At 33.9% G+C, this 27152-nt stretch overlaps 10 protein-coding genes and 2 pseudogenes across 12 annotated transcripts, besides 3 other annotated features; 5 read left to right on the forward strand and 7 right to left on the reverse strand.

Moving 5' to 3' along the window:
- Positions 1–1420: 1420 nt before the first annotated feature.
- Positions 1421–2112: a mobile genetic element.
- A 3508-nt stretch (positions 2113–5620) lies between these two features.
- Positions 5621–6661: a mobile genetic element.
- A 476-nt stretch (positions 6662–7137) lies between these two features.
- Positions 7138–27152: part of a mobile genetic element that runs on past the window's edge.
- TVAGG3_0645230 (repellent protein 1 family) lies at positions 8323–8793 on the reverse strand (the record flags this gene model as incomplete). Its single annotated transcript, XM_051241409.1, has 1 exon — positions 8323–8793. One exon carries the CDS (start codon positions 8791–8793, stop codon positions 8323–8325), a length of 471 nt encoding a protein of 156 aa, XP_051087996.1.
- TVAGG3_0645240 (uncharacterized protein) lies at positions 9334–10398 on the reverse strand (the record flags this gene model as incomplete). The annotated part of the gene is made up of 1 exon (XM_051241410.1): positions 9334–10398. A coding segment is annotated over one exon (1065 nt), but the record flags the coding sequence as incomplete, so codon positions are not given.
- Positions 10902–11174, forward strand: TVAGG3_0645250 (uncharacterized protein; the record flags this gene model as incomplete). The annotated part of the gene is made up of 1 exon (XM_051241411.1): positions 10902–11174. One exon carries the CDS (start codon positions 10902–10904, stop codon positions 11172–11174), a length of 273 nt encoding a protein of 90 aa, XP_051087998.1.
- TVAGG3_0645260 lies at positions 11398–12056 on the forward strand (annotated as a pseudogene). Its single transcript has one exon. A coding segment is annotated over exon 1 (659 nt).
- Positions 13390–14386, reverse strand: TVAGG3_0645270 (organellar and viral DNA polymerase type B; the record flags this gene model as incomplete). Its single annotated transcript, XM_051241412.1, has 1 exon — positions 13390–14386. A coding segment is annotated over one exon (997 nt), but the record flags the coding sequence as incomplete, so codon positions are not given.
- On the reverse strand, positions 15266–16049 carry TVAGG3_0645280 (organellar and viral DNA polymerase type B; the record flags this gene model as incomplete). Its single annotated transcript, XM_051241413.1, has 1 exon — positions 15266–16049. A coding segment is annotated over one exon (784 nt), but the record flags the coding sequence as incomplete, so codon positions are not given.
- TVAGG3_0645290 (uncharacterized protein) lies at positions 16140–16607 on the forward strand (the record flags this gene model as incomplete). Its single annotated transcript, XM_051241414.1, has 1 exon — positions 16140–16607. A coding segment is annotated over one exon (468 nt), but the record flags the coding sequence as incomplete, so codon positions are not given.
- Positions 17680–18054, forward strand: TVAGG3_0645300 (uncharacterized protein; the record flags this gene model as incomplete). Its single annotated transcript, XM_051241415.1, has 1 exon — positions 17680–18054. The coding sequence occupies one exon, from the start codon at positions 17680–17682 to the stop codon at positions 18052–18054; it is 375 nt and encodes a 124-aa protein (XP_051088002.1).
- On the forward strand, positions 19120–19677 carry TVAGG3_0645310 (organellar and viral DNA polymerase type B; the record flags this gene model as incomplete). The annotated part of the gene is made up of 1 exon (XM_051241416.1): positions 19120–19677. The coding sequence occupies one exon, from the start codon at positions 19120–19122 to the stop codon at positions 19675–19677; it is 558 nt and encodes a 185-aa protein (XP_051088003.1).
- TVAGG3_0645320 (KilA, N-terminal/APSES-type HTH, DNA-binding family) lies at positions 20006–20440 on the reverse strand (the record flags this gene model as incomplete). Its single annotated transcript, XM_051241417.1, has 1 exon — positions 20006–20440. A coding segment is annotated over one exon (435 nt), but the record flags the coding sequence as incomplete, so codon positions are not given.
- Positions 22049–24872, reverse strand: TVAGG3_0645330 (annotated as a pseudogene). The gene has a single exon. A coding segment is annotated over exon 1 (2824 nt).
- TVAGG3_0645340 (uncharacterized protein) lies at positions 26225–26583 on the reverse strand (the record flags this gene model as incomplete). The annotated part of the gene is made up of 1 exon (XM_051241418.1): positions 26225–26583. A coding segment is annotated over one exon (359 nt), but the record flags the coding sequence as incomplete, so codon positions are not given.

A 27152-nucleotide genomic window follows, 5' to 3' on the forward strand; every position in this document is an offset into this window, starting at 1 on the left:
GTTAGTTAATTGTTGTATATAGATATTTTACTGTGATTAATGAATTTTTTAACAATTTAAAATTATCAAATTTCAAAATATGCGCAATGAGATAATTTGAGAGTATTTTGAGAACTGAAGACTTATGATTTAGTGTTTTTGAATAAGCACATCAATATAAAGATAGAAAATAAATTGAGATATAATTTTTTTGAAGGTATTATAAGGGTGGAGGTAGTAGGATAAATTTTTAATGTTCTATACTTTCATGGCAAATAATTAAATAGAAGTAAAACTTTGTTTTAAGAATTGAAAATTTTAAATAAAAAAGGAATGTTAGTAATGCTAATTTATTTGATTCCGGGGGACACCCCGGTTATCAAATATATTTATTAAAATGGAAAATCTCTCACTTTTCGAAAAAATCGAAACTGCAAGGATCTCCGATTCTCGATATGATAATTTATTTGATTCCGGGGGACGCCCCGGTTATCAAATATATTTATTAGAACGGAAAATCTCTCACTTTTCGAAAAAATCGAAACTGCAAGGATCTCCGATTCTCGATATGATAATTTATTTGATTCCGGGGGACGCCCCGGTTATCAAATATATTTATTAGAACGGAAAATCTCTCACTTTTCGAAAAAATCGAAACTGCAAGGATCTCCGATTCTCGATATGATAATTTATTTGATTCCGGGGGACGCCCCGGTTATCAAATATATTTATTAGAACGGAAAATCTCTCACTTTTCGAAATTTTTTTTAACAAAAATATGGCATTCTTAAATTATAGTTACATGTTATTTCACAATCATTATCATTAAAAAATTCAATTATTCAAGTTGTTTTGTCCCGACGGTTTTTACGGTTATAAAAATGGTTGCGAACTCAATCCATCAGCAAAATGTCGGTTGGGGTGCCCTTCTTGGCCTCCTGAGTACTCACCAAGATACCCCCAGCTCCCGCAAAACACCTCCCTTAGGTGAGCATTAACTGATGACATGAGTTAACAATTCTACAAAATCATCAAGCATGAAGGTTTATGATTTATAAATCAAAATCTCAGAAACTGCTTGACTTTGCAAGTTGCTGTCTTTACCGGTTACTCTGCTGCAATCTCTTTTCTGATTGCAGGCAGAGTTCTGCATCCTGAGGACTTTGCCTTGCAGATATGCTTGTAATCACTACGTGAGCAACTTGGTGTTGCAAGTTGCTGTCTTTACCGGTTACTCTGCTGCAATCTCTTTTCTGATTGCAGGCAAAGTTCTGCATCCTGAGGACTTTGCCTTGCAGATATGCTTGTAATCACTACGTGAGCAACTTGGTGTTGCAAGTTGCTGTCTTTACCGGTTAGCTTTTTTTGAAGTTTCTTCGCATCTTATATAAGCTCTAGATCAATATTTATCATCAGAATTTGCATCTCATAAAGCACAATATTAATCAAATAGGCAAATTTCATTCGGAGTCTCTCATTAAATGAGAAACTCCGAATGAGATTTGCTCTAAGGTAATGTACTTGTTATGCTTGGCCTAGAAGCAAGGAGGAAACATGTATATGGTTTGTTTATACTGAAGTTATCTGGAATTCTCTCAATTGAGGATTCAAATCCAGATAACAGCAGTATAAGTTAATATTGTTGTGCACCTCAGGTTGTTTATAGGCCCGAGAACGAGAAAAGAATTTATGGTGTGAATTGGCTCGATATATACCTACGCTCTGTAAAAAATACGTTATATTTTCTTTCATATGAGAAAAATGTTTTTCTTTTTTATAATACTATGTGCTTTGTTACTTCATAAATTGTCTATTTTTCTTATTAAAACCTATTTTTTCCGTGTGATTCGGAATCTACGCATTCAAAAAATGCGTTTTCCGCTCTCAGAACGCGAAAATATGAACTACATGACGAGATAAATCGATTTATTATGTTCCTAAATATTCTCATTTTTCAATCTTGCTCAATACTCAAAAATAAGCAGACTCTCAAATAGAGAACATAAAATAACTCATATTTATCATATTAAAATTTTGAAAAAGTCTCCCGAAAAAATCATATTTCGAAAATTTCAAAAAAATAAGTACATTTTTCGCCAAAGAAAAAAGAAAAATGTTTTTTTTTGAATTTTTGATGATAATATGCACTCCTGACGGTCGCAGTGTCTCATTCCGGGAGACATTGCCTGTGCATGTCTCCCAGAATGGCATACTGTTCCGCATTCATAACTTGAATGCGGAACTTTGACCGACAAGAGTGCATTGTGCACTCTTGTTGGTCTGCATGTGTCATTCCGGGAGACATTGCCTGTGCATGTCTCCCAGAACGAGACAATTTATTGCAATCAGAATACGATTGCAAAACTTTGACCGACAAGAGTGCATTGTGCACTCTTGTTTGTCATCCACTATGATACTTAGAGAAAATACTTTACTTACATTATTTAAAATATTAATTTCCCTATTTAATATTTATTTATTATTTTTTGTGCTTTATATTCCCTATGGCATGTACTGAACTATTTTATAGACTCTACCGAGCTATCTCCACATATAAACATTTGACAATAACACATATATACTCTCTTCATATTCTAGTCTCATGACATATTATTGCAAAAGCTATATTTATACAGCATACCTCATAAAGTCTCATTATATCCCTATCTAAGCGTTCAAAACCTATTTTCCCCACGTAATCTGATTCTTCAGGCTCCGCTGATTCGATTTCTGCTGTCAGATCGTGAAAATATGAATCACATAACAAGATAAACACAAGTTACCCAACTTGATATTTTCCGTAAAAAAACAACATCATTTTAGAAAAATTCAATTTTTTCCAAAAGTGTGTGAATTCAAAAAGTCACAATATATCTAGTTATTACCCAGTATTAATTTTTTAATTTAGTTTTTGAGATATTCATTTTATAATACGTATTATTCAGAAAATTAAATACATTTGTAAGGGAAAACGGAATTAATAACAAATATATGAATATCGTGGAAGAGTCAATTTGAAGAAAACATTATTATTTTGGATTTGTGTTTATCTTGTTATGTGATTCATATTTTCACGATCTGACAGCAGAAATCGAATCAGCGGAGCCTGAAGAATCAGATTACGTGGGGAAAATAGGTTTTGAACGCTTAGATAGGGATATAATGAGACTTTATGAGGTATGCTGTATAAATATAGCTTTTGCAATAATATGTCATGAGACTAGAATATGAAGAGAGTATATATGTGTTATTGTCAAATGTTTATATGTGGAGATAGCTCGGTAGAGTCTATAAAATAGTTCAGTACATGCCATAGGGAATATAAAGCACAAAAAATAATAAATAAATATTAAATAGGGAAATTAATATTTTAAATAATGTAAGTAAAGTATTTTCTCTAAGTATCATAGTGGATGACAAACAAGAGTGCACAATGCACTCTTGTCGGTCAAAGTTTTGCAATCGTATTCTGATTGCAATAAATTGTCCATTCTGGGAGACATGCACAGGCAATGTCTCCCGGAATGACACATGCAGACCAACAAGAGTGCACAATGCACTCTTGTCGGTCAAAGTTCCGCATTCAAGTTATGAATGCGGAACAGTATGCCATTCTGGGAGACATGCACAGGCAATGTCTCCCGGAATGACACATGCAGACCAACAAGAGTGCACAATGCACTCTTGTCGGTCAAAGTTTTGCAATCGTATTCTGATGCAATATGCCATTCTGGGAGACATGCACAGGCAATGTCTCCCGGAATGACACATGCAGACCAACAAGAGTGCACAATGCACTCTTGTCGGTCAAAGTTCCGCATTCAAGTTATGAATGCGGAACAGTATGCCATTCTGGGAGACATGCACAGGCAATGTCTCCCGGAATGACACATGCAGACCAACAAGAGTGCACAATGCACTCTTGTCGGTCAAAGTTCCGCATTCAAGTTATGAATGCGGAACAGTATGCCATTCTGGGAGACATGCACAGGCAATGTCTCCCGGAATGACACATGCAGACCAACAAGAGTGAACAATCCGCTTTCTCCTTTGAAATCCAACATTCTAATCACATCTACATTAATAAATTGTTATAAAATACTAATCAAAGATCCAATACAATTCTACTATCTTATTCACACATTACCAATGTTAACACCTCTTATAACTTAAATTATTTCATAAAATTTGTTTTTATATCTTATTATTTTCTCATAATGCTTCTAATACATCTCTAATTTCTTACATTCAAACACCAATATCGTCATACTATCATAAGCACTTAATTTTTTCAAAATTTTAGACTTAAATTTGAGCTACATTTTCATCATCATTTTTAGCCTTAAGCTTCTATAAGGTTATAATACATTATCGTAATATTCTAATATTTATGATTCTTACTACTCAATTCAATATAATCATATAAGTCACTCATAATCAGGAGCATAATTTAAAAATCTATAGCTCATATTTTGACAATTATATATATAGATGATGCATATTGCAATTCCGGTTTCAACACGATCAAATGTCAAACCATGATAAAATATATATCAATTTACAAAATATCGATTAACATTAGAATCCATATCTAATTCCATCAATGCACAAGTTGTAAATGCTTAATTCATCTTTGAGAAACGTGAATAGCACAATTTTATAAGATTATTTGTTGAATATTTAAAATATAAGCCAAATCGAATCTGCTGTATATTACTTTAGTTTATAATTGAATGTTAAATGTGCTCAGATAAATATTTGAGTCAGATATCGCATTTTCTAATTTCAAAATTTATCTCATGAAGTTAGAATTTATTTGATCATACAACATCATATTAGTCAAACTAGAGTTCAATCGCGATTCCAAAATGGAACAATTGCTTGTTTTATCAAAATGTTAAAATATTAATCTAAAAAACTTAATATCTAACCAAAACATTCTAGAAATATCATATACAGGTATATGCAATCTAAATGCACACGAAATACTGAAAATTAAAAAGAATATTTATGAGATTATTAAATCTTATGCATTTCAATGAAGAGTCGATAATTATCATCTCTATAGGTTATATATCAACATATGAGTTTTTGGATTGACCACTACTATACTAATGTGATCAAATTAATCTGATTTCTTGAATTTTCATTTGAAGCATTCGCAGTAGTAGGAGTACCTTCATATATTAACATATTAAAAAATTGCGCCCAGATTCGCAGTTTAATCATGATTTTAAGATTGCATTAGATTTCGAAATGCAGAAAAAATCACTTTAGATTCCCTTCAAACTCTAAGCATAAGCATGTCTCTATATGAGGAAACTATTTGAGCTATTCATTTGGTGGCCCAAAAACTCATGTTGCCTGAGCGCAGAAAATACCAATTTTTGGACCCTGGGTAGGGGGTCATGCATGTTTTCTAAATGTTGGAAAAGTAGGGTAATCAAATTTCTAGGTACCTTGAAGTTTCATATGGATTTGATTTTCTTGATATAATTTCAAATGCCGCAAAAGGGAACAATCGATATATTAAGTCTTATTTGACTTTAATGGAAAAGTTTATTCAAAAATATACTCCTCATGATAAGGGAGATGAATCCTCAATTAGTGAATGCATTTTAGAGAAATATTTTGGAATTAAGGGTGCACCCGTATGTACGTTTATTTGAGAGGAGGAGGATTACCCTCTCAATTTTGAGGGATTCGTTAGTTTATTTTCTCGATGAATATGCAATAAAATTTGATTTTTACCTTATCAATATACTTCATATAATATACACATGTTCATGTAAAAACTTTTTTCCAAAATCCTCAGGAATTAAGGGATTTTTGAATTTTAAGAATTTTTTCGAATTTTTTCGAAAAAAAAAATATTTTCAGAACAGCCTTAACGGCTAAGATTTAGGAACAATGTTAAGTATCAAAAAGAAAGGAGGTCTGATATAGACAACATATATCGTTGAAGGTTGAAAAAATCTCTAATATTTGAGCCCAAAATTTCAAATTTTAATTTTTTGAAAAAAGAGGCCACCCGTATGTACGTTTATTTGAGAGGAGGAGGATTATATTTTTGAAAGGGTGAAACATTATGAATATGTTAATTATATAATAATATGTATTATTATAAAAAAGAAAAAATAAAGCACGTTAAAATTTTTCTTTCTTGATTTTTTACAAAATCTACTTAGAATTATGCAAAATATGACTAAATAATTATAAATTTCAAGTTAAATTTTAATTTTGATAAATAATTTAAATTTCAAAATATCAAGTTCAGTTCGACTATGTATGTAGTAATTCCTCAATAAAGTGCCAAAACCCTATTAAAATATATGAACATTTTCAACATTTTAATGTTTTTATTTAAAAATTTGATGGAATATGAGCTTCAAACAATTATTATGTAAATAAAAATAATTAAATATATGTATTTATTCGTATTACAACCGTAGTAAGTCGATTATTCCTTTCTTCTACTGAGTTTTGAATTTGATTTCGAATTGTAAAGAGATTCAAAGGGAAAATACTAGCGGAGAAAAACTACCTCCATGAAAGGGTCATAATGGACTCAAGTTGTATTTTTTGATATTTTTTGCTTTTCGAGCCTAAATAGGTAGCCAAGATAATGCCTAAAAATAAGGTTCTAAATTCTGAAGTTTACATGATCATCTCGTGTGCACCCTTAAATTAACTGAATCAAATTAATCAAAAATCAGTCACTTATTAAAATCAACAATTAATGATGACGTGAATTTACTTGCTCCTCTCTCAGAAGAAGACCAATTTTCTCATACTGATAGCATCAATTTTAATGACTTTCCATGTGTAAAAAGGTATTTAACTCCACTTGAAACATGTTGTTATTACGGCTCAGTTAATTGTTTCAAGTTTTTGAGAACAAAATTCTCTGCAGAAATCACATAATTATGTCTTCAACTTTCATTTTTAGGAGGAAATCCTGACATTATGAGTGAATGTTTGAAATATCACAAACCAGATAAGAAATGCATGAAATATGCAATCATGACTCACAACATAGATTTCGTTACATTTGTCATGAATGGACATGAAATTCCAATCGATGTCCACTATTGCATAAAATACGATAATATCCAAGCATTTTTAATTCACTATGATCAAACAAATGATATCGAAGGAAGTTAGTATCCCTAAGTCGTGTACTGTGGCACTGCGCGCCTCCGTACACCACTTAGCGGTTTTGATACTTTACGAAACCAGTAACGTATATTTTACAACACAACCGTAACACCAACTTAACCTTAAATATTTACAAAACTATCTGACACATAAACGACTTCACTAACGACTTCACTAATGATTTTACTAACGACTTCACTACCGTCCTCACTAAATAAAAATAACCTTATTTTTATTTTTTTAAATTTTTTATTTCATTACAAAGACATGTCCGACTACATTTACTATGACTCTTTCCCAGAACGTTTCCGTGAACTATTCAAAACTCAAGTAAAACTGAGAAACATGCATTTTAACAAAGACAGACCCATTGACGATGAAAGAAACCCTGAATATATTACAATCCCTTATGATGCAAAGTTCATTGCATACATTCCTTATGGTCGCAGAGGAACGAAAACTATTTCAACAAAGAATAAAAATTATTTCTGGAGCGATGAAGAAAATTGCCTTATCTACATAAATGCATACTTAAATAAAGCTACATATTGTACAAAAGAAGGTTGGACTGGATTTGAGCTCTACATATACGACGACGATGGAAACAGACGTTGTGTATACCCATACGATAATATGTACCATTGTTTTCATCAAGCATTAAACGAATACATAGTCAGTAAGGGTCTCATTCCTGTTGAGTAGATATGTTATATTTTTGTTCTGTCATTTACATAAAAATAAACGTTCTCGCTAAATAATAAAATAAACTTAAAAATAAACGTTGTCAGAGGTGAAAAAATAAATTTAGGTGAAGTGGTGAAATCTCACCTCTTTTTTCACCTGTTTTTTCACCCTAGCCGCAAAGCGGCTCTGACCCTTTGGGTCTGTTGAATTCATTGCTTTATAACTCTCTTCCTTTCTCCAACTCTTCTAACTTCTTCTTAAGTTCAGCAATGTTGTCCTCATGAAGTTTAATCTTTCTCAAAATTCCTTCTTTATCTAATGGTTGCTTTATCTTTCTAAACTGAACTCTACCATCCTTCATAGTATGAACGTAAAAACCTTCTGGAACCGCTCCTGATTTAATGTATTCTACCAAAAATTTTTGTTTCATTGCTTCAGTGACTTTAGTCGTCATTTTACTCTAAATAAAATGTTCAAATAAAATAAAACTAACGTTATTTTTCAGTAAGGAAACGCAGGAGTTTTACGATTTATTTGAGGAGTAGGTTCTGGTTTAAATGTTGGAGTCGGTTTTGGAGTTGACTTTTGAACAGGAGTTTGTACTTTCATAGGTTCAGGAGTCATTGAAGGTGTTGTTTGTGAAGGCGTTGGTTTTGACGTTGGTTTTGGCGATGGTGTCGGAGTTTGTTCAAATTCAGCTACTTCAGTATTATTTATAACATTTGCTTTGTTTCTTTTCAACATCATTACTGCTCCTGCTGTAGCTAGCAAACCTAGTGGGAGACCATATTTTATATAAGGACTTGACCAAATGCTATTTTTGACAGGAGCTGGTGGAACACCTAACCTTGGTGAGACTGCTCTTTGCCATTGTGCAGCTCGTAAGAAATATTCAATAGGTGCTCCATAATCGTTTGGTAAAGTTTGTTTCATAGATGGTGAAGGTTCACGAGAGCTTGATGAAGAACTCATTTATAAGCTTTAAAAATAAACGTTCATCCTTTATTCCTCACTGTCGTCCGTGGCTAAGTTATAGTCGTCAAGTCTTATTATTGGTATGCCTGACTGTCTTACTTGTATTGCAAAGCAACAATCCCTCATAAATCCAATAAGTGGCTTTGGTACGTTTTCAGTTGCTAGTTCAATAGGTCCTTTAACAGACAATTTGTATGTTATTGGAGCAGTAGATGTTTGACCTTGCTGGAAGCAAAAGTCCACTTCTGTTGGAAAACCACATAAGAAATGTGTGTTGTCATAGCTATCCCATTTATGTTCCACACTACCATCATCCACCAATGACCTCATAACATCTTCATTAAATCCTATCATATCATTGTTTGTATTGCAAGCGTTCGCAACCATTTCATAAAATACAGGTCCATATGATTTTTCAGGTTCTGCAGGCATATTTCCATAAGCTCCCATGGAAAGCTGAAGATATTTAAACTTAGGGTTCTCAAAATTAACATAATAGTTGTCTTTCTTTCTAAATAGTGCCCAAATACTTTTAACATTAATAGGCGTATAAGCTGCTGTAAATGTTGCACTTGAACTATCTGTATTCTTTGAGAATGAACCGTCCATAGGAATCCAATCCATAACTTTAACAGGAAAACATAAAGCCTCGTTTGTATAATGTTCTACAAGTTCTGTATAAATGTTAGGGTCTAAAGAGAATGACTTTGGATGAATGAAACATTCATTAAAATCCATCTTTGTTCGAAATAGTTGCTGGTTTACAGTTGTAATAGTAACTGTTCCACTAGCTTCTACTGCCTTCGTTATCATAGTGAATGGTTCATTCCATGGAACAAATTTATTTGTCGGTGGATTTGAATCTGAAGCAAATGCAACTTTAAGAGTTGGATTGAAAGCAATGATATCATTTACAGATATAGATGTGCATTGTAAGGCGTCGCTACTGAACTTTACTTTAAGCTGAATGTTTCCTGCAAAAGCTGGAATAAATCGAATAGCTTCTAATGGAAGGAATCTTCTAACAGGAATTCTTAAACGAAGCTTAAAATCAAATGATTTTCCTGCTGTAATTGGACCACTAACAATTTGTCCTGTTCTGCATGTTCCCGAATGACTCCATACATCTTCATGTCGAGTCTTTGAGAAAACATCTACTTTCTTTATTTGTTCGGTAGTTTGTGAGTTTGAAGTTATATATGCTTCTTCTCTTGCGTTGTCTTGAGAATATACGATACGACCATTTGCAAGGATTTGATATCCAGCAACTGCATAGAAAGCGTCATCGAAACCAATCCAAAATCCTGGTGGGTTTGTTTTATTGGAACCTGAACCAATTTCTTTATCTACAATAAATTGACCTTCCATTTTATACGTAATGAATGTATTGTAAAGGTCCAACATATTTTCACCAGGAGGTGAGAGATTGAATGTTACCCATGTGTTATCTTTAGCAGTTCCAGGTTGTGATGGAATCTTTGCGTCAGAATATTTTCTATTAGTGTCACCAATTTGAACTGCATTGTCTATGATATCGAAATATGAGCGAATCTGATGAATATGCTCTGCTGGAGTAAATTCGTTTAACTGTTCGTTCTGCATGTATTTACTTCAGATAAAAATATCTATTTACTTCATTATTCTCACTCTTCTTCTTGGTATTCGTGGTGGAAGTTGTTTCTTGACATTTTCAATGAACTGTACATTCTCTTTTGTCTCAACTTCTTTCACTGGGGGTCAGGGTTCTTTGACTCGGTTTGTTTTTCAATGAAATTCACGAACTTTGCAATAAGCTCTTGGTTCGTTATTGAAAGTACATCTGGCTTCTTTTCTTCTTGTTCTTTTGGACTCAGTTTGAACAGAAGGTTTTATATGGGCTTCGTGGACTTCACCCTTGCATGCACCTTAATGTTGTCGCTCTCTGCATTCGCTAATGGAACCTTTCTTTTTCTTACGTATATTTTACCATCTTTACTCTGACTTACGTAATAGAAAGGATGTTGTATTCCTCTTGCGTCATTTAATATAATAGACTCTCGCTCTGATTTTGACAAGCTCATTTTACATCGGTTAAAGTTTTAATTTAGTTTTTTATCTACAGTCAAATGACTCAGACAAGCCCTACGGACAAGACCCAAGGGGTCATAGATGTTGAAGCATTGAAGAAAGAAATTCGCGAGCAAATTTTATCCGAACTGAAGGAACAAAAACAAGAACAAAAGCCAGAGAGACCAAAGAGAAAACTTAGTGAAAAACAACTAGCTGCATTAGCTGCTGGAAGACAGAAGAACCCACGTTTGCTGGCGAAAAAAGCTAGAGAAGAAGCAAAAGCAAAGGAAGAACAAAAAGCAAAGGAAGCTGAAGCAAAGAAAGAGTAAATGGTTTATTTTTATCCAAACTAAATGTATAGACAAATACCTTTATCTGTTGCGTTCAGTAGTGAAAACCCTGACGTCAAAATAAAGGGGAACAGAGTAACGTTTAAGTTTCCAACAGACTGGATTGTGAACATAAATGAAGAGAAGTACATTGGCATAACATCTATGTATATAACACGTGCTTTCAGAAAGGTTGACTTTATACTTCAAGTCGAGATAGAAAATGACGAACAGTCTTTAAGCGCCCAAAACATTCACATATACAAATACTTTAAAGACGATACAACATTGTTGCAATGTATGATTTCATTTAATGAGATGTTCGAGAAAAAGTTCAACATTGAAGTACAAACTTTACAGCCTTTACGTGAGTTTCTTGCACAACTGAAGGAAGAAGGTAGTCAGCCACAACTTATAGACTTTCATTATGAATTTAATGAAAATGAAGATGGAACACATGACTGTCAATTCATTGTATTCTCACCATTCAATGAAGTCGCTAAAAAGAAAGAAAATCCATTACGTATAAGATTTCAAATCTCCGAACCAAGTGATGATTTTAAGAATGTTTTCAATTATGATGCAATGCTTCCGAGGAAAAATGAATTTTCAAAGATTGTAACACCTGGCATTTGGGATAGAAAGCAAGCAATACTTTACTCTAATATAGCCAAAGGCGTTGAAAATGAGTTCATTGGTCATACAAGAACTTCACCACTTCCTAACCCTAAATACTATAAATTAACTGGCTTCAATCGTGAGTTTTGGATAGACATGTTCTCCACTCATGACCATAAATGTCCAGTGTTCTTGCCTCCAGATGGGAAGGACTGTCTCTACATTGAAGCACAACTCTTAAACTCTACCATCGCAGTATTGTAAAATCTACGCTAGCTTTATTTTTATCACGAATGACCTCATTGCTGACAAAAATAAGCCGCTAGCGGCAAGGGCGAAGCCCATGACCTCATTCATGACCTCATTGCTGACAAAAATAAGCCGCTAGCGGCAAGGGCGAAGCCCATGACCTCAGAACTTCAACTTACGAATAAAGCTTGTTTTAGTCGTTATTGAAAAGTTGAACTTTTCAGCAAAGCAAGGTTGACATGACTTACATAAGTCGAATGCAATCTCTTGACCATCATAAAGTGCTTTGTAAAGTTTCATTAAACTGAACTCAGAGTCTTTGTCATATGTTCCAACAGGTATGTGAATGTTCTTATCTTCATTGTAATAGCATTGTATAGCTTCAGGAAACATTTCATTAGCGGTTAAAGCAATAACATCTTGCTTCACGCCTTTCATTCTGCAGTGAAATGCAACTTCATTTAAATCGTTAGTGAGTAAGTCTATGTAGGTCTTCTTTCCACAGAAAATACTTTTATAAGCTAAACTTTGTTTTCCAGGTGTTATTTCTGCAAAGTCGCTATGAAATTGACCAAGGTTCTTTCCTATAAGTTCGCGACCATATCTCTTCTTAAACTCTGCTGCAAGCTTTGGATGTCTTCATTATATAAGTGCATACTGTCGGTATCCTGGTAAAAGATTTGAAGTCCCATGTCTTCAGCAGTACAGAATACTTCATTCATAATACGTTTTGACATAGACAGAATATTAACACCAAGTGGACAGAAGTTAAAGTGTCTGCAAATGCTTTTCGTTAGCTTGAAAATAGTTTTATCTGAACCATCCAAACCTTCGAACTTCACTATATGGTTGTAATTTCTTATAGCATATCTTATAGCATCTTTGTCATTTACTATGGTTATTTTTGACTCAATAGGAGATAGAATAGTTTTGCCATAAATGCTGTTCAGAATGAGTTTTATAATTTCTTGTAAGGGGTTTCCTTCTTTCTTATACTTTAACCTTAACTCAAACAACTTCTTTACTTCATCTCTTATTCTCATATCTCTGTTTCCATCGTAATAGTATCCTTGCAACACTTCACATTTGACACCTTGATATTTTATGAGGTCTTGTAATGTTATATGGTCAACATACATGAGACAGCAAGTGTTTGAACTTCTTGGAACGTTAAGTTCTGGATTTAGTTCAGGGTCGCAAACTATTAAATGAAAGTGTCTGGGTATACCAATCTCTGTTATCTTAATGAGAACAAAGAAGCCAGACATAAACTTTTCACCAATGGGTTCCTTTTGGTCATCATCGAATAAATGTCTCATGAGATACTCTGTGCTTAACATTTCTTCCTTCAATACTTTTGGAATACCTTCTAAAGTATAAAGTCTTGCTATAGCTGAAGGATATAATGAAACAGTGTCGAAGTCAGCAATGAGTTTCTTTTTGCTCTTTTGTTTCATGTTATCTGACAACATACATCTTCCACCTTGAATGCATCTCGAAATAAATTCTCTTGGTTTATTTGAGAGGTCATAAAGATTTCCATTCGGGAAGTATACTCTGTTCTCAAACAATTTGTTAGCAATAGAACAAATACTAACGTAGTCATAAACGTTTAAATCAAACTCTTTCAATAAGTCATTGCGGAACTTTACAAAACCTTCTCTTAAAATTCTTACATCTTGTTTGCAGTAAAACGTGCTATATTTTTCTAAGTCGAAGTGGTTTTCATCTATTCTGCAACCTTTGATGGAATCTATGTTTTTCATAAATGTATCTGCATCATGGATAAACTTACATGCTTCAGAAATGACACCAGTTCTGTTGTCATTTGCTAACAAAACACTGCTGTAGTAGTTATATGGAAATACTTCTTTCGGTCCTGTTTGTAAGTTAAACATAGCAGGAAATAGTTTAAGCTTCTTATTTATAACACTGTAAGAGTCTTTTATAATAATTGCCCGTCCTTTATATAAACCAGTTATTTGCATTGTTCGTGAACCTTTAATGATGGGAGTTCCTTTCACTTCTGTCATGTGTCTTAAGATGAAGTTTATGTCATAACTGAGGTTGTGGAAATATATTAAACTCTTGTCAGGAAGTCTTTCCAAAAATTCTGTTGCACAGTTTTGACCCCAAATGCTTTCACTCACTGAACCATCTTCACTGTCATAACAGATGTTAAAAGCTTTATGAAAGCCGTCTGTGCTACACTCAAAGTCAGCAAAGAAAACGTGCTCAGGAATGAATTTACATTTAGCTTTATTTACTTCTTTTGACTCTGCTTTCTTCTTCAGTTGTACACAATACTTTGGAGCATATGTCAAATCTTTAAATGGTGCAAGGTTCTGTTTATATAAGTCAGTAGTATATGTGAAAAGTTCTCCATAAGAAATAGGTTCGAAATATTTGCACTCCCACAATGTTTTCATAACATCCCATAGCGGTGTTGTTCTATCATAACGAACTACATATTTATCTTCTCTCTTTGTATAAATCTTCATCTGTTTCTCAATGTTCATTCCACCACACTCCTTCAAGATTTCTATATAGTTTCGAATGAAGTATGTTGTCATTGGTAATCTTTCATTTAGCATGTAGTGGTCTTCAACAAGAAGTAAGTCAATAGTTCTAACAGTTTCGCATTCTTTTGGTATATATCTCTTTATTTCATTATGTCTTGAGTCATTGAAATAACCAATGGTAACATTAAATGCTATACCTGTTGTCGGAAATTTCTTGTACTTTACTTTGAGGAAAGTCTCTAACACGAATGACTTCTCTCATGTGGTCAATAGTTTCTTCATTTACTCCAGCCTGAATGCAAGCATAAACGAAACAATTGTCCTCTGTCATAAGTGTTGCAGTTCTTTTGTTCAGTTCATTGAAGATTTGGTAGCGTTCAAGATTTATAGGTAATGTGCAAAGATACTTCCAGAACTGACCGCTTCTCTTCTTATAAAACTTCTTTTCACCATTATCTTTCCAAAAGCTTTCTATAAGTGCTGGGTTTCCTGTTTGCTTAAGAGCTTCCAAAATGGCTTTCTGGTCATTTGTCAGTGTGCTTTCATCTCTATATGGTCTCTTTTTTGGTTTGCCTTTCTTTACATCTGACATCGTTAAGCCTTCATATTCTGTTAAATCATACATCTTTATTTCGGTAAGATTCTTTATGTTTGTCAAGAAGAAGTCATAGTGCATTTCAACAATACCTGCAGCATTTGCTTCTATCTCTGATATAAAGTTCTCCTTCAAGAGCTGATGTAGTAATGTTCCAATATTATTGAGGTTTAACGTAGAACATTCATACTTTCCACCAAGTTTATAACATACCATCCATCTCTGTTGCGAGTTTATTTTAATTTTCTCTAAGAGTCTCATGAAAACCTTACCGAAATGTTTGTGTAAGTAGTCTCTGTTTGGTTCATCTAAAGCTTCGATGTTAAAGTCAATGAGTCTATTGCCTGACTTCACATTTCTCTTCCTATTCTCTTCATCTTTCTTTAACCATCTCTCACCTTCTTTTGGTTTGTCGTCAATGGAACGAATGACATCGTTAGCTTTGCGAACTTGTTCTATAGCACTTTTAAACATCTCTCTTCTCTGTTGTTTCAGTGTGTCATCTCTCTTTCGTGTTTCACCAACGTTTGCATTTGTTATGTCAAACATCTCTCTTCTTACTTCATGAGGTACAGCTCTTCTTGTTTCACCAACGTTTGCATTTGTTATGTCAAACATCTCTCTTCTTACTTCATGAGGTACTGAACGTCTATGATATAAGTCAATAGCAATGTCATTTAAAGGAAATGCTCTTGCATGGACTTCGTCCTCGCCGCGTTGCGGCTTTATGAACTCATGAATTCTATCATAACTTATTGCACCATTATAGTCTTTAATGAAGTCAGCGAGTGCTTTTTTGTTTGTTGCGTAATGCTTTGCAACATCTATATTAGCTTCTGTAAGAAGTTGTTTTATTTCCGAGTGTTCTAACTTAGACAACTTCCGATACATCTTTAGTAGGAAATAAAAAAATATTTTTGAAAAAATTAGATTAGATTTTTTTTAAGTTATTTTTCAAAATAATTTAATATTTTTATTTTAATGAAACACATGCAAGATTGCAAGTTCTTTTCATACAATGCTCTCGCTACTGCCATCAAGAATGAGTTCAATAATGCTTCAAACGTTAATGTTATCTTTAACAAGAAGTTTGTGAAAGAATCTAAGTTTGGTCAGTATGTCAGACCATTAGCTATCGTCATTGACCGCAAACGTTATACTTCACAAGAGTTAGCAGTAGTTTTGAAACAAAAGGGTTTCTTCGTGAATGTCAAAGATACACACTATACTGTCATAAAGAACTCCAACATTGACTTCTTCAGTATTGCTATGAATCTTTCCGAACAGAAAGAATATAAGAAGGGTGAAACATCTGTGAAATATTATCCTTCATCTCTGAAGACAATAACGAACAAAGATGTTATACAAAAGTTCTTACCAAAGGTTGAAGAAGCTTCAATTGACATTGACGAAGGAAGTGAAATGGTTGAAGAAATTGACCCTGAAGCTATTTAACCAAAAATATATTTTTGGTGAAGAGGTGAGATATCACCTGTTTTTTCACCTCATTCTCTCTTCGTTAATGTTGTCGTGACTTCTTCGTTAATGTTGTCGTGACTTCATTCTTCCTCTTTGAAGTTATCGAAATATTCTGTTATTTTTTCCTTCAGTAATGTTAAGTCTTCTTTGAAGGTAAGTATTGTGCAACCTTTGATGTCATAGTGTGTTTGAGGAAGAGTATTTTTGACAATTTCTTTTATTTGCTCATTCGGTGTCATTGAAATCGGTAAGTTTTCACGATAGAACCAGTTTCTGTCAGATTTATATATTTTAGCAAGGTCGTAAAAGCTTTTGTTGTTTCTTCTGACTAAATGCAACATAACCATATCTCTATCTTCTTCTTTCTCCAACTCTTCAGTATAAATCATATACTTATAACTCTTTTCCTTTCCTTTTGGTACTGAACGGTATTCTTTTCTGTATGCTTTTGTCTTTGGATTCAATGACTTCATCTTTTGCTTGAAGTTTCTTTTCCATCTCTCCACGTTCTTGCTATATAGTTCGTCAAAATTGAAAATATTCCAAGCATAACGAGGTGAAGCCCACATTGCTACAGCATTTACTAAAAGTCTATGAACATAATATCCTCTCAAACCGTTTGGCAATTTTTCACGGTTTTCATAGAGTTTTGGCGACTGGGATTTTTTACCTACTCGCTGTTCTTCACTGTTTTCAGAAAAAAGTACGTCTCGCTGTGCTTCACTTAATAGTTCTATGGTGCTTTGGTTCCTAAACCAGTCTTTAGGAAGCTTAGTATCTGGAGCAAAACAAGCCGTCAAAATACTTTGCATTTGGTACATGTCGTCTTTGACAGAACGAATGAGTCTCAATTGTTTGTTATACTGTATGTATTCGTATTCTTCATTTATGACTTCATGAACGATAGCAGTTGTTGTGTTCTCTAATGTTGACATATCTGTCTTTACATACAGGATAAAAAAATAAATAAAATAAAAACTAACTTTATTTTTTTTGAGATAAACACTATTTCTTCACAACATTAAATTTTATCCTGTATGAAATGACTTTAAAAAGATTATTGACTGACTTCGAATACTATCTCATTGACGCACTGACAGACCCTCAAAACTGTGTTGAAAGTTCTTTAAGCTTTAAGATTGAAGGTACGACGCATTTTGTCTTCACTTACGTATTGAAAGAATATGACCGTTATCATAACGAAGTGAATCAAACACTAATAAAATTTGTAGATAAAAAATTGGTTAACAATGAATATTTTAAACGTGAAGACCCAAACACTGCTGGAGATGATGAAGAATACAGACAAGTTATTGAAAAAAATAACGCAAGATTAGATGCAATAGAAAAGAAGTTTAATGAATGTCTTACAAACACGTATGAATATCTTATGCAGTGGGAAGCCAGATGGAAATAAATTTACGTCAAATATGCAATTTATAAAATCTTATGTCGACAGGCTACGTAGCACAGTGGTCTAAGGTGGTGTTATGGAGGGGTCAAGGTCTGTGGTTCGAACCGCGACAGCGCCGTATTTTCTTATTTTCTTTATTTGTCTTGTTTGTCGTGAATAAAAAGTGTCATAAAAGTGCTCTATCTTCCACGGGAATAAATAAAAAATTTACTTTATTTCTTCTTTATTTCTTCTTTATTTCTTTGTTCCCGTGGAAGAAGGGTTTTGCTGTTTTTTCTCAGCCGAAATCAATGATTTTTTCATTTTTGGAATCCTTAGCGAATGAGGAATCTTTTCTCTCGTGGAAGCTTTGACCTAAAATAACGCTAGCGCAAAATAATTTTAGGTGAAGAGGTGAGATGTCACCTGTTTTCTCACCTTTTTTTCACCCTCGTGACTTTGTCATAACTTCTTCGTAAATGCTTTGTCATAACTTCTTCGTAAATGCTTTGTCATAACTTCTCGTAAATGAGTGTAAATGACCAAAATATATTATAGGTGAAGAGGTGAGATGTCACCTCTTTTTTCACCTAATTTCTCACCCTCATGAATTTTCATGAATTTCCTTAAGATAGAAAAATAACGTTAGTTTTATTTTATTTATTTTTTTATTTTGTATGTAAAGATATGATTTCAACAATCGGCACAACAACATTCAAGCCGCGAACGGCGGGACTCTGTCCACAACAACTTCACCAAACTCGTTAGTCATGAATCCAACATCTAGTAGAGATGAAAAGCTTCATTCCTTCTTCATATACTTTCGAAACAAAAATCCAGAAGATAAAGCAAGAACTTTTAACAAGTAATTTAGACTGTAGTGCGAAAGATGAAACAAATGAACAGTATCTTTATGAAATGCAGGACATTATTGACCATTTACCTAAACTACCTGAAATTCAGCATCAAAAACTAACTATTCCTGAATTCGATGAAATAGAAGTGAAACCAACTGACTCAGTAGAAATAAAGAAGTTCATTCGAAAGGTAAACTATGAGTTTCTAGGATTTCATTGCAACCATAAGGTTATGGACAAAGATTGCGACATGGTATATAAGAATGTTTCTGACATATATAAATCCGGGGAGTTTAAGACCTACGATAACTTTGTTTCGTTAGTTGCTGAATGTGTATGGCAGATAAGAGATAAAGATAGAAGAGGTAAAATATGGAACGAACAGATAAGACCAACTGCTTTTGAGTTAAAGAAAACCATTGACGCCTTAGTTGTTTTAGCAGGTAAGGTTTCAGAATATAACGCAAAAATGAATCCGCAATGTTCTAAATGTAAAGCAGCAATTAGGAAATATAACTACTCCGTCAAAGAGATAGAAAGAATGCGAAACGACTATGCAGACTTAAAGAAAGAAGCAGAAAAGCCAGCAGAAAATAAAATGGACATGTTAGCATTTCTGAACAAAAACTATCCAACTGCTGACGATTTCCTTCTATCTGACGTCAAGAAGAAATATAAAGAGACTTTCGGCATTGTTAAAACTTTTGACATACTGACAGAAGAAATAGAAGCTACGAAATTGTTTAGGATTTCAAATATACATCGTACAATTCATGTAAAACGCTTGTGAAAAACTGGGGTGAGAAAACAGGTGAAAAAAGAGGTGACATCTCACCTCTTCACCTATAATATATTTTTACTGAATTCAATAAAAATAAATGGTTCATTTACTCACAATATTTTTGTACAAAACGACCCCAAACTTTTAACTTCTTTTCTGCAGCTTCAAATGCTATCTTAGCGAGTTCATATTCTCTAAATTCTCTCTTTAAATCTTCTTGTTCCCATTGGTCTAGTTCGTATGGAGAATCTCTATAACCATAATATATCTCACGTTCATGTTCTAATTGTTTTTCGCACATTTTTCCAACTTCTTCTTCGAACAAAGGTTTAGCATTTTCTACTGTATCTTCGAGTTCTTCTTCATCTAACTTCTCATGAACTTTCTTGTCTATGGAGTCCATAATATCTTTGACATAAAATGCATACTTTACAGAGCACCATTCAGCAACAAAATGAACGAGGTCAGGATGTATGTAAATACCTTTGAATTCATTCATGACACCCTTTGTAAGCTCATAAAATGCTTGTTTTGAGGTCGAGCCACTTTTGGCTCCACCGTATTCGTTCATCCAAAACTCAAGAATTTCCTGCATTTTAGCACTATTGAGAAATCTGTTTAAATGGTTTAACTTTCCTGCTTCTCTCGCCATCTTTGTTGCATTAATGTAACCATCCTTGTCTCTACGTAAGACTTCAATACCGTTATAAGTGCCTTTTGTGAATGTTTCACCATTAGATTTGTTCGTGAATGTTTTTGCTTCGACTGACATTTCTGTTCTTACATACAAAATAAAAAATAAATAAAAATAAAACTAACATTATTTTTGGTCTTTTGTGAAAATTCATGAAAGTTCAAGAGGTGAAAAAAGAGGTGAGAAAACAGGTGAGAAAACAGGTGAAATCTCACCACTTCACCTAAACATTATTTTTGGTGTAAATTTATGAAAACATTAATAATTCCATGATTATTCTCATTCATGTCTGATTTACATCCAACGAAAAAGTTTAGAAGAATTTTCTTATTCTTTCTGGCATGTTTTTATCTTTCCAGTACTCCCGCTCTAATGGTCCCAGATGAGTTGGTTTAGATTCTCTCAAGTTCTTAGATGGTATAACATCTTCAACGCCTCCTTCATATCTTACTTTATAAGTGTCATCGTTTATGTTGTAGTCAAGTATTTCAATAACCACTCCTCGCTTTGCTTCGTCAATGGTTTCAGCAAGTTTGCCATTACTACTTTCGACTAATTTATGACGAGGGTAAAAATGCTATGGAGTCGTCAGCAGCTTTTTATAAGATATCCATTACCTTGCGTAGAGTCTACGATATAATAATTTCGACTTAACCTTAAACGTTTCTTTGTCAACGGTTTGTCGTCAAGAACTACACGAACTTTTGTTCCAGGAATGAGAGTAAATTGTGTTGAATTTCTGATATTTGTGTTTGACTTCGTTTCTTTTGTATATACTTTTCTTCTTGTTGTGTGTCATTGAATTTGGTGTATGTCGCTGTTGTAGAATGTGTTGAGGAATTGTAAACTTCGATGAAGTGTTTCATTGTTTCTTCTTCGGTAAAGTCTCGCTCTTGATTTAAATCTCTGAGAGTCCTTATGAAGCGGTTAATGATACCGAGTATGTTATGGTTATGGTCTTCAGTAGTGTAGTGAGTTATGTTATGCTTAATGAGAAATTCTGTGATTTCGTTGCTGAGGTATGCACCGTCTTGGTCTGATGTTAAAATACTTGGGCTATGTTCTGCTAACAAACTTTTGTAAAACTCTTAACACTTCATGAGTTCCTTTATTTCTTCATTATATACGCAAAGCTTTGCGAGTGTTAACATTAATGAAGATGAGGAATGGTTTATGTCCTCCTTTTCTGCTTTGAATGAAGAGTGTCAAATTGGTATGCGTCAGGAGTGTTGGAGTAAATTGGTAAAAAGTAGTCGTAAGGGTTTATTTTTGTTTGATGTACAACATTTTTGTCAAAGAACCTTTTCACTTCAGCTCTGTTAGTAAATCCCCAACTCTTTGCAGCTTCATTGAATTTCTTAAATGACCTCCATGGATGTTGTTCGAATACTTTCTTTCAAGCTCATTTATGTAAAGTTAAAGATTTTATTCTAGGCTCAAGTGCGTTCATTGAACGCGGTACCATGCAAATACAGTCACAAATGGTGGCATGTAATCTGCACCCGACCCTGTTGGATTTGTTGTGAAAGTATGGGCATGATTTCCTGCGGTTCCACAGAAAATACTGCGCTTGAATCTACTGGGTCACTTGAAATATCATATCTATGCATTCCCTGTCTATCCGAACCTGCTGCAGAGATTTGTATAACCTCTTTTTGTTATTGAATGTGAATGACTACCTGTTGTGTTTGTAGTTCCTGTATGAGTGTGCGGTGGAAGGTTTGCTTCAGTAATTTTTTCGAACCTCCTGTTTTGCTTTGAAGAGTTAGCACAGTATAAGAATTTGTCTACAATCTGCTGCCATGTACCAAAACCTAAAACTGTTGCTGGATTTGTTGAGTTCATTGACGTATAAATAGAGCCTATAGGATATAATGTTTGAAGTATTTCTGTCTTTAATGTTTGAAGCTCTGTTTTGTCTGCTTTCTTGTCATATAAATCTTGAGCAGTGAATTTAATATTATGTTCATCCTTCATGACATAAACATCTTTACATCTAATGTTTTTCATCGTCGTTATGTCGTCATCCGATGTTAAACCTTGTGGAAAGTTAGGAGGTTTACAATATAATGCATCCCCACCAGTTTCTTCAAACCGTTCCTTCAATACTTTCTATAGCAACAGTTGTAAAACTTGTATGTGTATGAGTCTTATTTGCTTTTTTATCTAACATTGCTGGTAGTTCATGTGTTTCAAAGTTTCTGACATGACCTTCGATATTCATACATTTGTTATTTAAGGAGTTTTAGTGTATCTTTTACGCTTGTACTTGGATTCTCTAAAGGTGCACTTGAACCAAGGGTATAGTTCAATATTATGTCGTCTGCTCTAACAGTAGTGAAGGATTATGTGTATGATTTTGTCAGCTTTACTGTCTAATGAGCTTTGAAGTTCATTTATATCGGAGATATTGTGTTTATGAGATTTCAAAACTTTGTTCATTGCTTCGAGTTCAACTTTGTCAGCTTTACTTTTAATAGCATCTTCAAAAGTTATTTTTGACTTAACTCTCAAAGTAAATCTTGGTTCAACTAATACACCGTTAACATTGAAAGTAGAAGCATAAATTTCACGGTATAACCAAATGCTTCTGGTGCTTTAGCTACATCATACTGTACAGTACAGTTATGTCATAACCTTTAGCACGAAATGAATTTATATCTTCTTTCATTAACATTTTTTGTCTTCATTTCACTTCGTGTTAAATATCCATGATAGTCCGTTATAATCTGTTCATCTGAACTTATATAATGAACATGGTTTTTGTCCGCTTTACTATTTAATGTAGCTTTGAAGTTCATTTATATCGGAGATATTGTGTTTATGAGATTTCAAAACTTTGTTCATTGCGTCAAGTTCATTTTTTGTCCGCTTTACTATTTAATGTAGCTTGAAGTTCATTTATATCGGAGATATTGTGTTTATGTTCTTTATCTGCTTTTTCGGCTAATTTCTCTTCTATCTCATTTATTTCAAGTTCATGCCTACCACCACCCCCGAAGAAGTATTTTTCTTCAGCTCTTGAAGAACGTCCACTTCGCATCTTTGGTGTCAATAATGAGACTTTGAGTTAAAACCTTTCCTGTCTTAATGGATGTTTGTAAAACTTCTTCTTCACCATGTTCGGGGTCATGGTCGTCATCATATCTTGTGAAATCAGAGATGTTGTCATACATTAAGCATATCTGTCTCAAAAGTTCTGCTATTTGAAACTGGAACGAAAGATATACAGAACTTTCATCATCTCCTAAAGTCAAGTCTGCTTTCTTAAGTATTTCTTGAATGTATGCAATGAGAACAGAGTACCTTGGAAAATATTCGAACAATATTTCATTAGCTGTTGGTTTTGGTGGCTCCTCTGGAGTTTCTGTTGTTTCAGTTCCTTCTGTAGGTTCTTCTGGAGTTTCTGCATCTCTTGACTTCAATGCTCTTGCTCTCAAAGACCTAAATGTTAGAGCACCGGGTTTTACAAAGGACTTTATAAATGCTTTAATAGTTCCTGGTAAGTTATTGTTAGCATTAAGTAAGTTCCTTATGCTTCCATCATGTACGTCCATAGCACTATGTAAAAAATCTATACTTTTCTTGTAGTCAGCAATAGACTGACTGTGATTTTTTAAAGATTTGTCAATACCTTTAAGCCAATCTTCATGCATGTCTGATACTGAGCCAAGAATATCATTTGCTTCCTTTAGTGTATTTTGTGCTTTTCGTAAAGTATCCAATCCCGTACGTGCATTGTTTGCTATACGTCTTACAGTATCTATTTGACTCCTTGTTTCTTGCATCCAACCAGATAAAGTTTTAATAGTATCCGAACCATTTGAAATGAAGTTCAAAGCATTTTTGACGTCATCTAAAGCTTCTTCACCAAGTACAGCCCATATCTTTCCGATTTGGTATTGAAGAACTCCATATGAAGCAGCTGTTAAACCAGTATTTATAAGGTCCCATATCCATGATTTAGCAGTTTTTCCATCCTTTCCATCCTTTCCATCAAAACGTTTTCGCCTTGAGTCCTTGTATTCCTTGAGGTCCTTGTATTCCTTGAGGTCCTTGTATTCCTTGTGGTCCGGTGTCACCCTTCTCTCCTTTCAGTTCATCTTTATGTTCGTTATAATATTCTAATGTCATAAGGTGTACATCATTACTGCTACCAGCAACTCCTAATATTTGTTTCTCATTCATGACTAAATTCTTTAGGCATTTAATGTTGTCGTCAAATCGAAAGCTCTTTAACAATTCAATGAGAACATTCAGTACTTTCACTAATGAGGCATCTACTGTAGAATTTATATATTGCACCGTTCCATCATTTATGATGAGGAACTTTACTTATTGTAATGAATGGGTCATAAGTGTTAAAAGTATCGAAATCAATGACTTTTTTAGTTTTTCCATCGTCAATGACTAAATCATTGCCTTCAATGGTTAAAGTTGAGTTTTCGTTTACTAGTTCATGTGCTCTTCTTGCTTCATTTGTTTCATACGCATATGCAGCAATAGTCATATTTTAATGAGAATAAAATGTTGTTCTATTTGCAAAGTACTGACGAATACGGAACAGTAAAGCTTTAGGTCTTCAGAATGAAGCACTTGCTTTCAGAGTTGTTGACTTCAATACTATCGCAACTTTTGTCATAACAGATGAAACAGATTTCATAGAGATTGAAATAGATGGAAAGAAGCACGAAATAAGATTTCACAATAATGTAGAATATAAGATGGAAACATTAGCTGGAGTGTTAAATGCGCTCATAAATACTACAATAAACAAGGAGAACGAAGAAAACTTAATGAATGTTAAACTTATTGCAGGAGTTTTGAAGTTCAGTTATGCGAAGGAGTTTAAGATAACACGAATGAGTCATAGAGTTCAATTGCTTCTGGGAGCATACCATATGACATGTCCTTTGAAAAGTGTTGACAAAACGATTGAGATGAAATCTGTTCCATACGTAGTTATGGTAATTGTTTATACGTTGAGTCAAAAATAGCTAATGTCACAGGTATTTCAGGAGTTAATAGTTAAAGGTTCAGTAGAATATAAGTCTTTCTGTTATGAAGTAAATTCAATGTTCATTCCAAACGTTCCTGTCATAGCAACTCATTTAGGTAAATGGGTTCGCATTAGTCCTCATAATTTGAAAGACATGCAATTCAGACTAGTTGACTTTCAAGGAGAGCCTGTAGAACTGAAGCACCAGTGCGAATGACTGTTGAAGTAGACTTTTAGAAAATATTAAATGCAACAGCTTACAAGAGAACTCAGAGCTAAAAATATAAAGTATGAATGTTATGTATTAGGTCATGAACTTTGGTTGTTGCTGTTTGATGAAACAAATGAGTTAGTTATGTCAGTCAAGAGAACAGAAAAAGGCGTCAAAGGCGCCGAGCGCAAAGCGCTATATTGTGTTAGTGAGAACTGCACCAAGTCAATAAGATTAGGTTTGCATTATGAAGATGAGTTCGATACTGTTGAAGAAGTTTTGGATAGATATTACAAATTGCTAACTTGAAATTTTTTTGACTAACGGCGCAAAGCGCCAAGATGGGCTCAAAGAGCCCTCCTGACTGCTTTAATTTACTAAAACATATTTCAAACATAATTTATATTCTGTTGAAAGTTTTGTATACTCGTTCGAATATTTATACTTAAACTCAACTCCTGGAGTACCTGGTATTTCAATGATGCGGATGTTACCTATTTTCATGAATGGTGGCGTTTGACCACAGCATTCGATTTCAGGGTCGAGATAGTCAATGACACATTGTTTCCCTGTTATTCGTGATATAACATTTTCAAGGTCCTCCTTTGTTAGAATTATTTGGTTCTTGCTTATAAGATTTGTCAAAAGCTTCTTATCGTCTTTGAGTAAGATAGTTTGATATAACTGAAGAAGGTAATGGTCTACGTTATCTGAAGGATTTGTTTGAACATTTGTGTAAGGGTTGTCGTTGGCTTCTCTTGAAAGAATTTGGTCCAGTGGTGGATACTCTAACTTAACATCTGATGTAGCGTTAGCGTTTGAAGCTGAGTTTAAATTCACGGCGCCATGCGCCAAGACCGAAGGTCCCGACTTAAGTTCTGGTTCTTTTTCTTTCAAACACTCCGAACTATAGTTCTTTATGACAATATTGTTTGTCGTTCGTGAGTCAACATTTGATGTTGGTTCAATTGGAACATTAACGGCACCAGCTAAGATGGATTTGCTTCTCATTTCATATAGAATAAAAACCTTTTATATGTATGAAATGAACAATATACTCGACAAGGGTTTGAATGTAAAGCTAACGAATGAAAATATTGTTGAATTCACTGAGACAGGTGCTGTGTATAAAGATGTAGAACTACTGAACAAAAGAGCTAAGGGAAGAAGCAGGAACATGAACAAAGGGTGGAAGCCTAAAAAATTTATGTCAATGATGGCTCAGGAGGTTCAAACATAAAGTATGCAGAAAGTTATAGAGTTTATGCGCTAAAAGGTGAAAAGCCTTCATTTAAGAACAGCTATTCTAACGCATATCCTCAAAGCTAACGGATGGGGAAGTGGATGATATGAATGACAGCAAAAATATTAACAGAAATGGCGACAGAGATGCATGGAATTTGTTTACCATCAGTCAATTGAAGGTTAAACTTTAAAACAATGTTGGTCGTTCCCATGGAATATTTTTGACTTTAATGGTATTAGTCATGATATGAATCTCAAGGTATGAACGAGGAGAGATGAGAGACTTATATGCTTCCCAAATTTCTTCAAAAGGTAATGTTATACCTGACTGTTTC

This window comes from Trichomonas vaginalis, chromosome III, assembly GCF_026262505.1.
Source record: "Trichomonas vaginalis G3 chromosome III, whole genome shotgun sequence".
Taxonomy (NCBI): Eukaryota; Parabasalia; order Trichomonadida; family Trichomonadidae; genus Trichomonas; species Trichomonas vaginalis.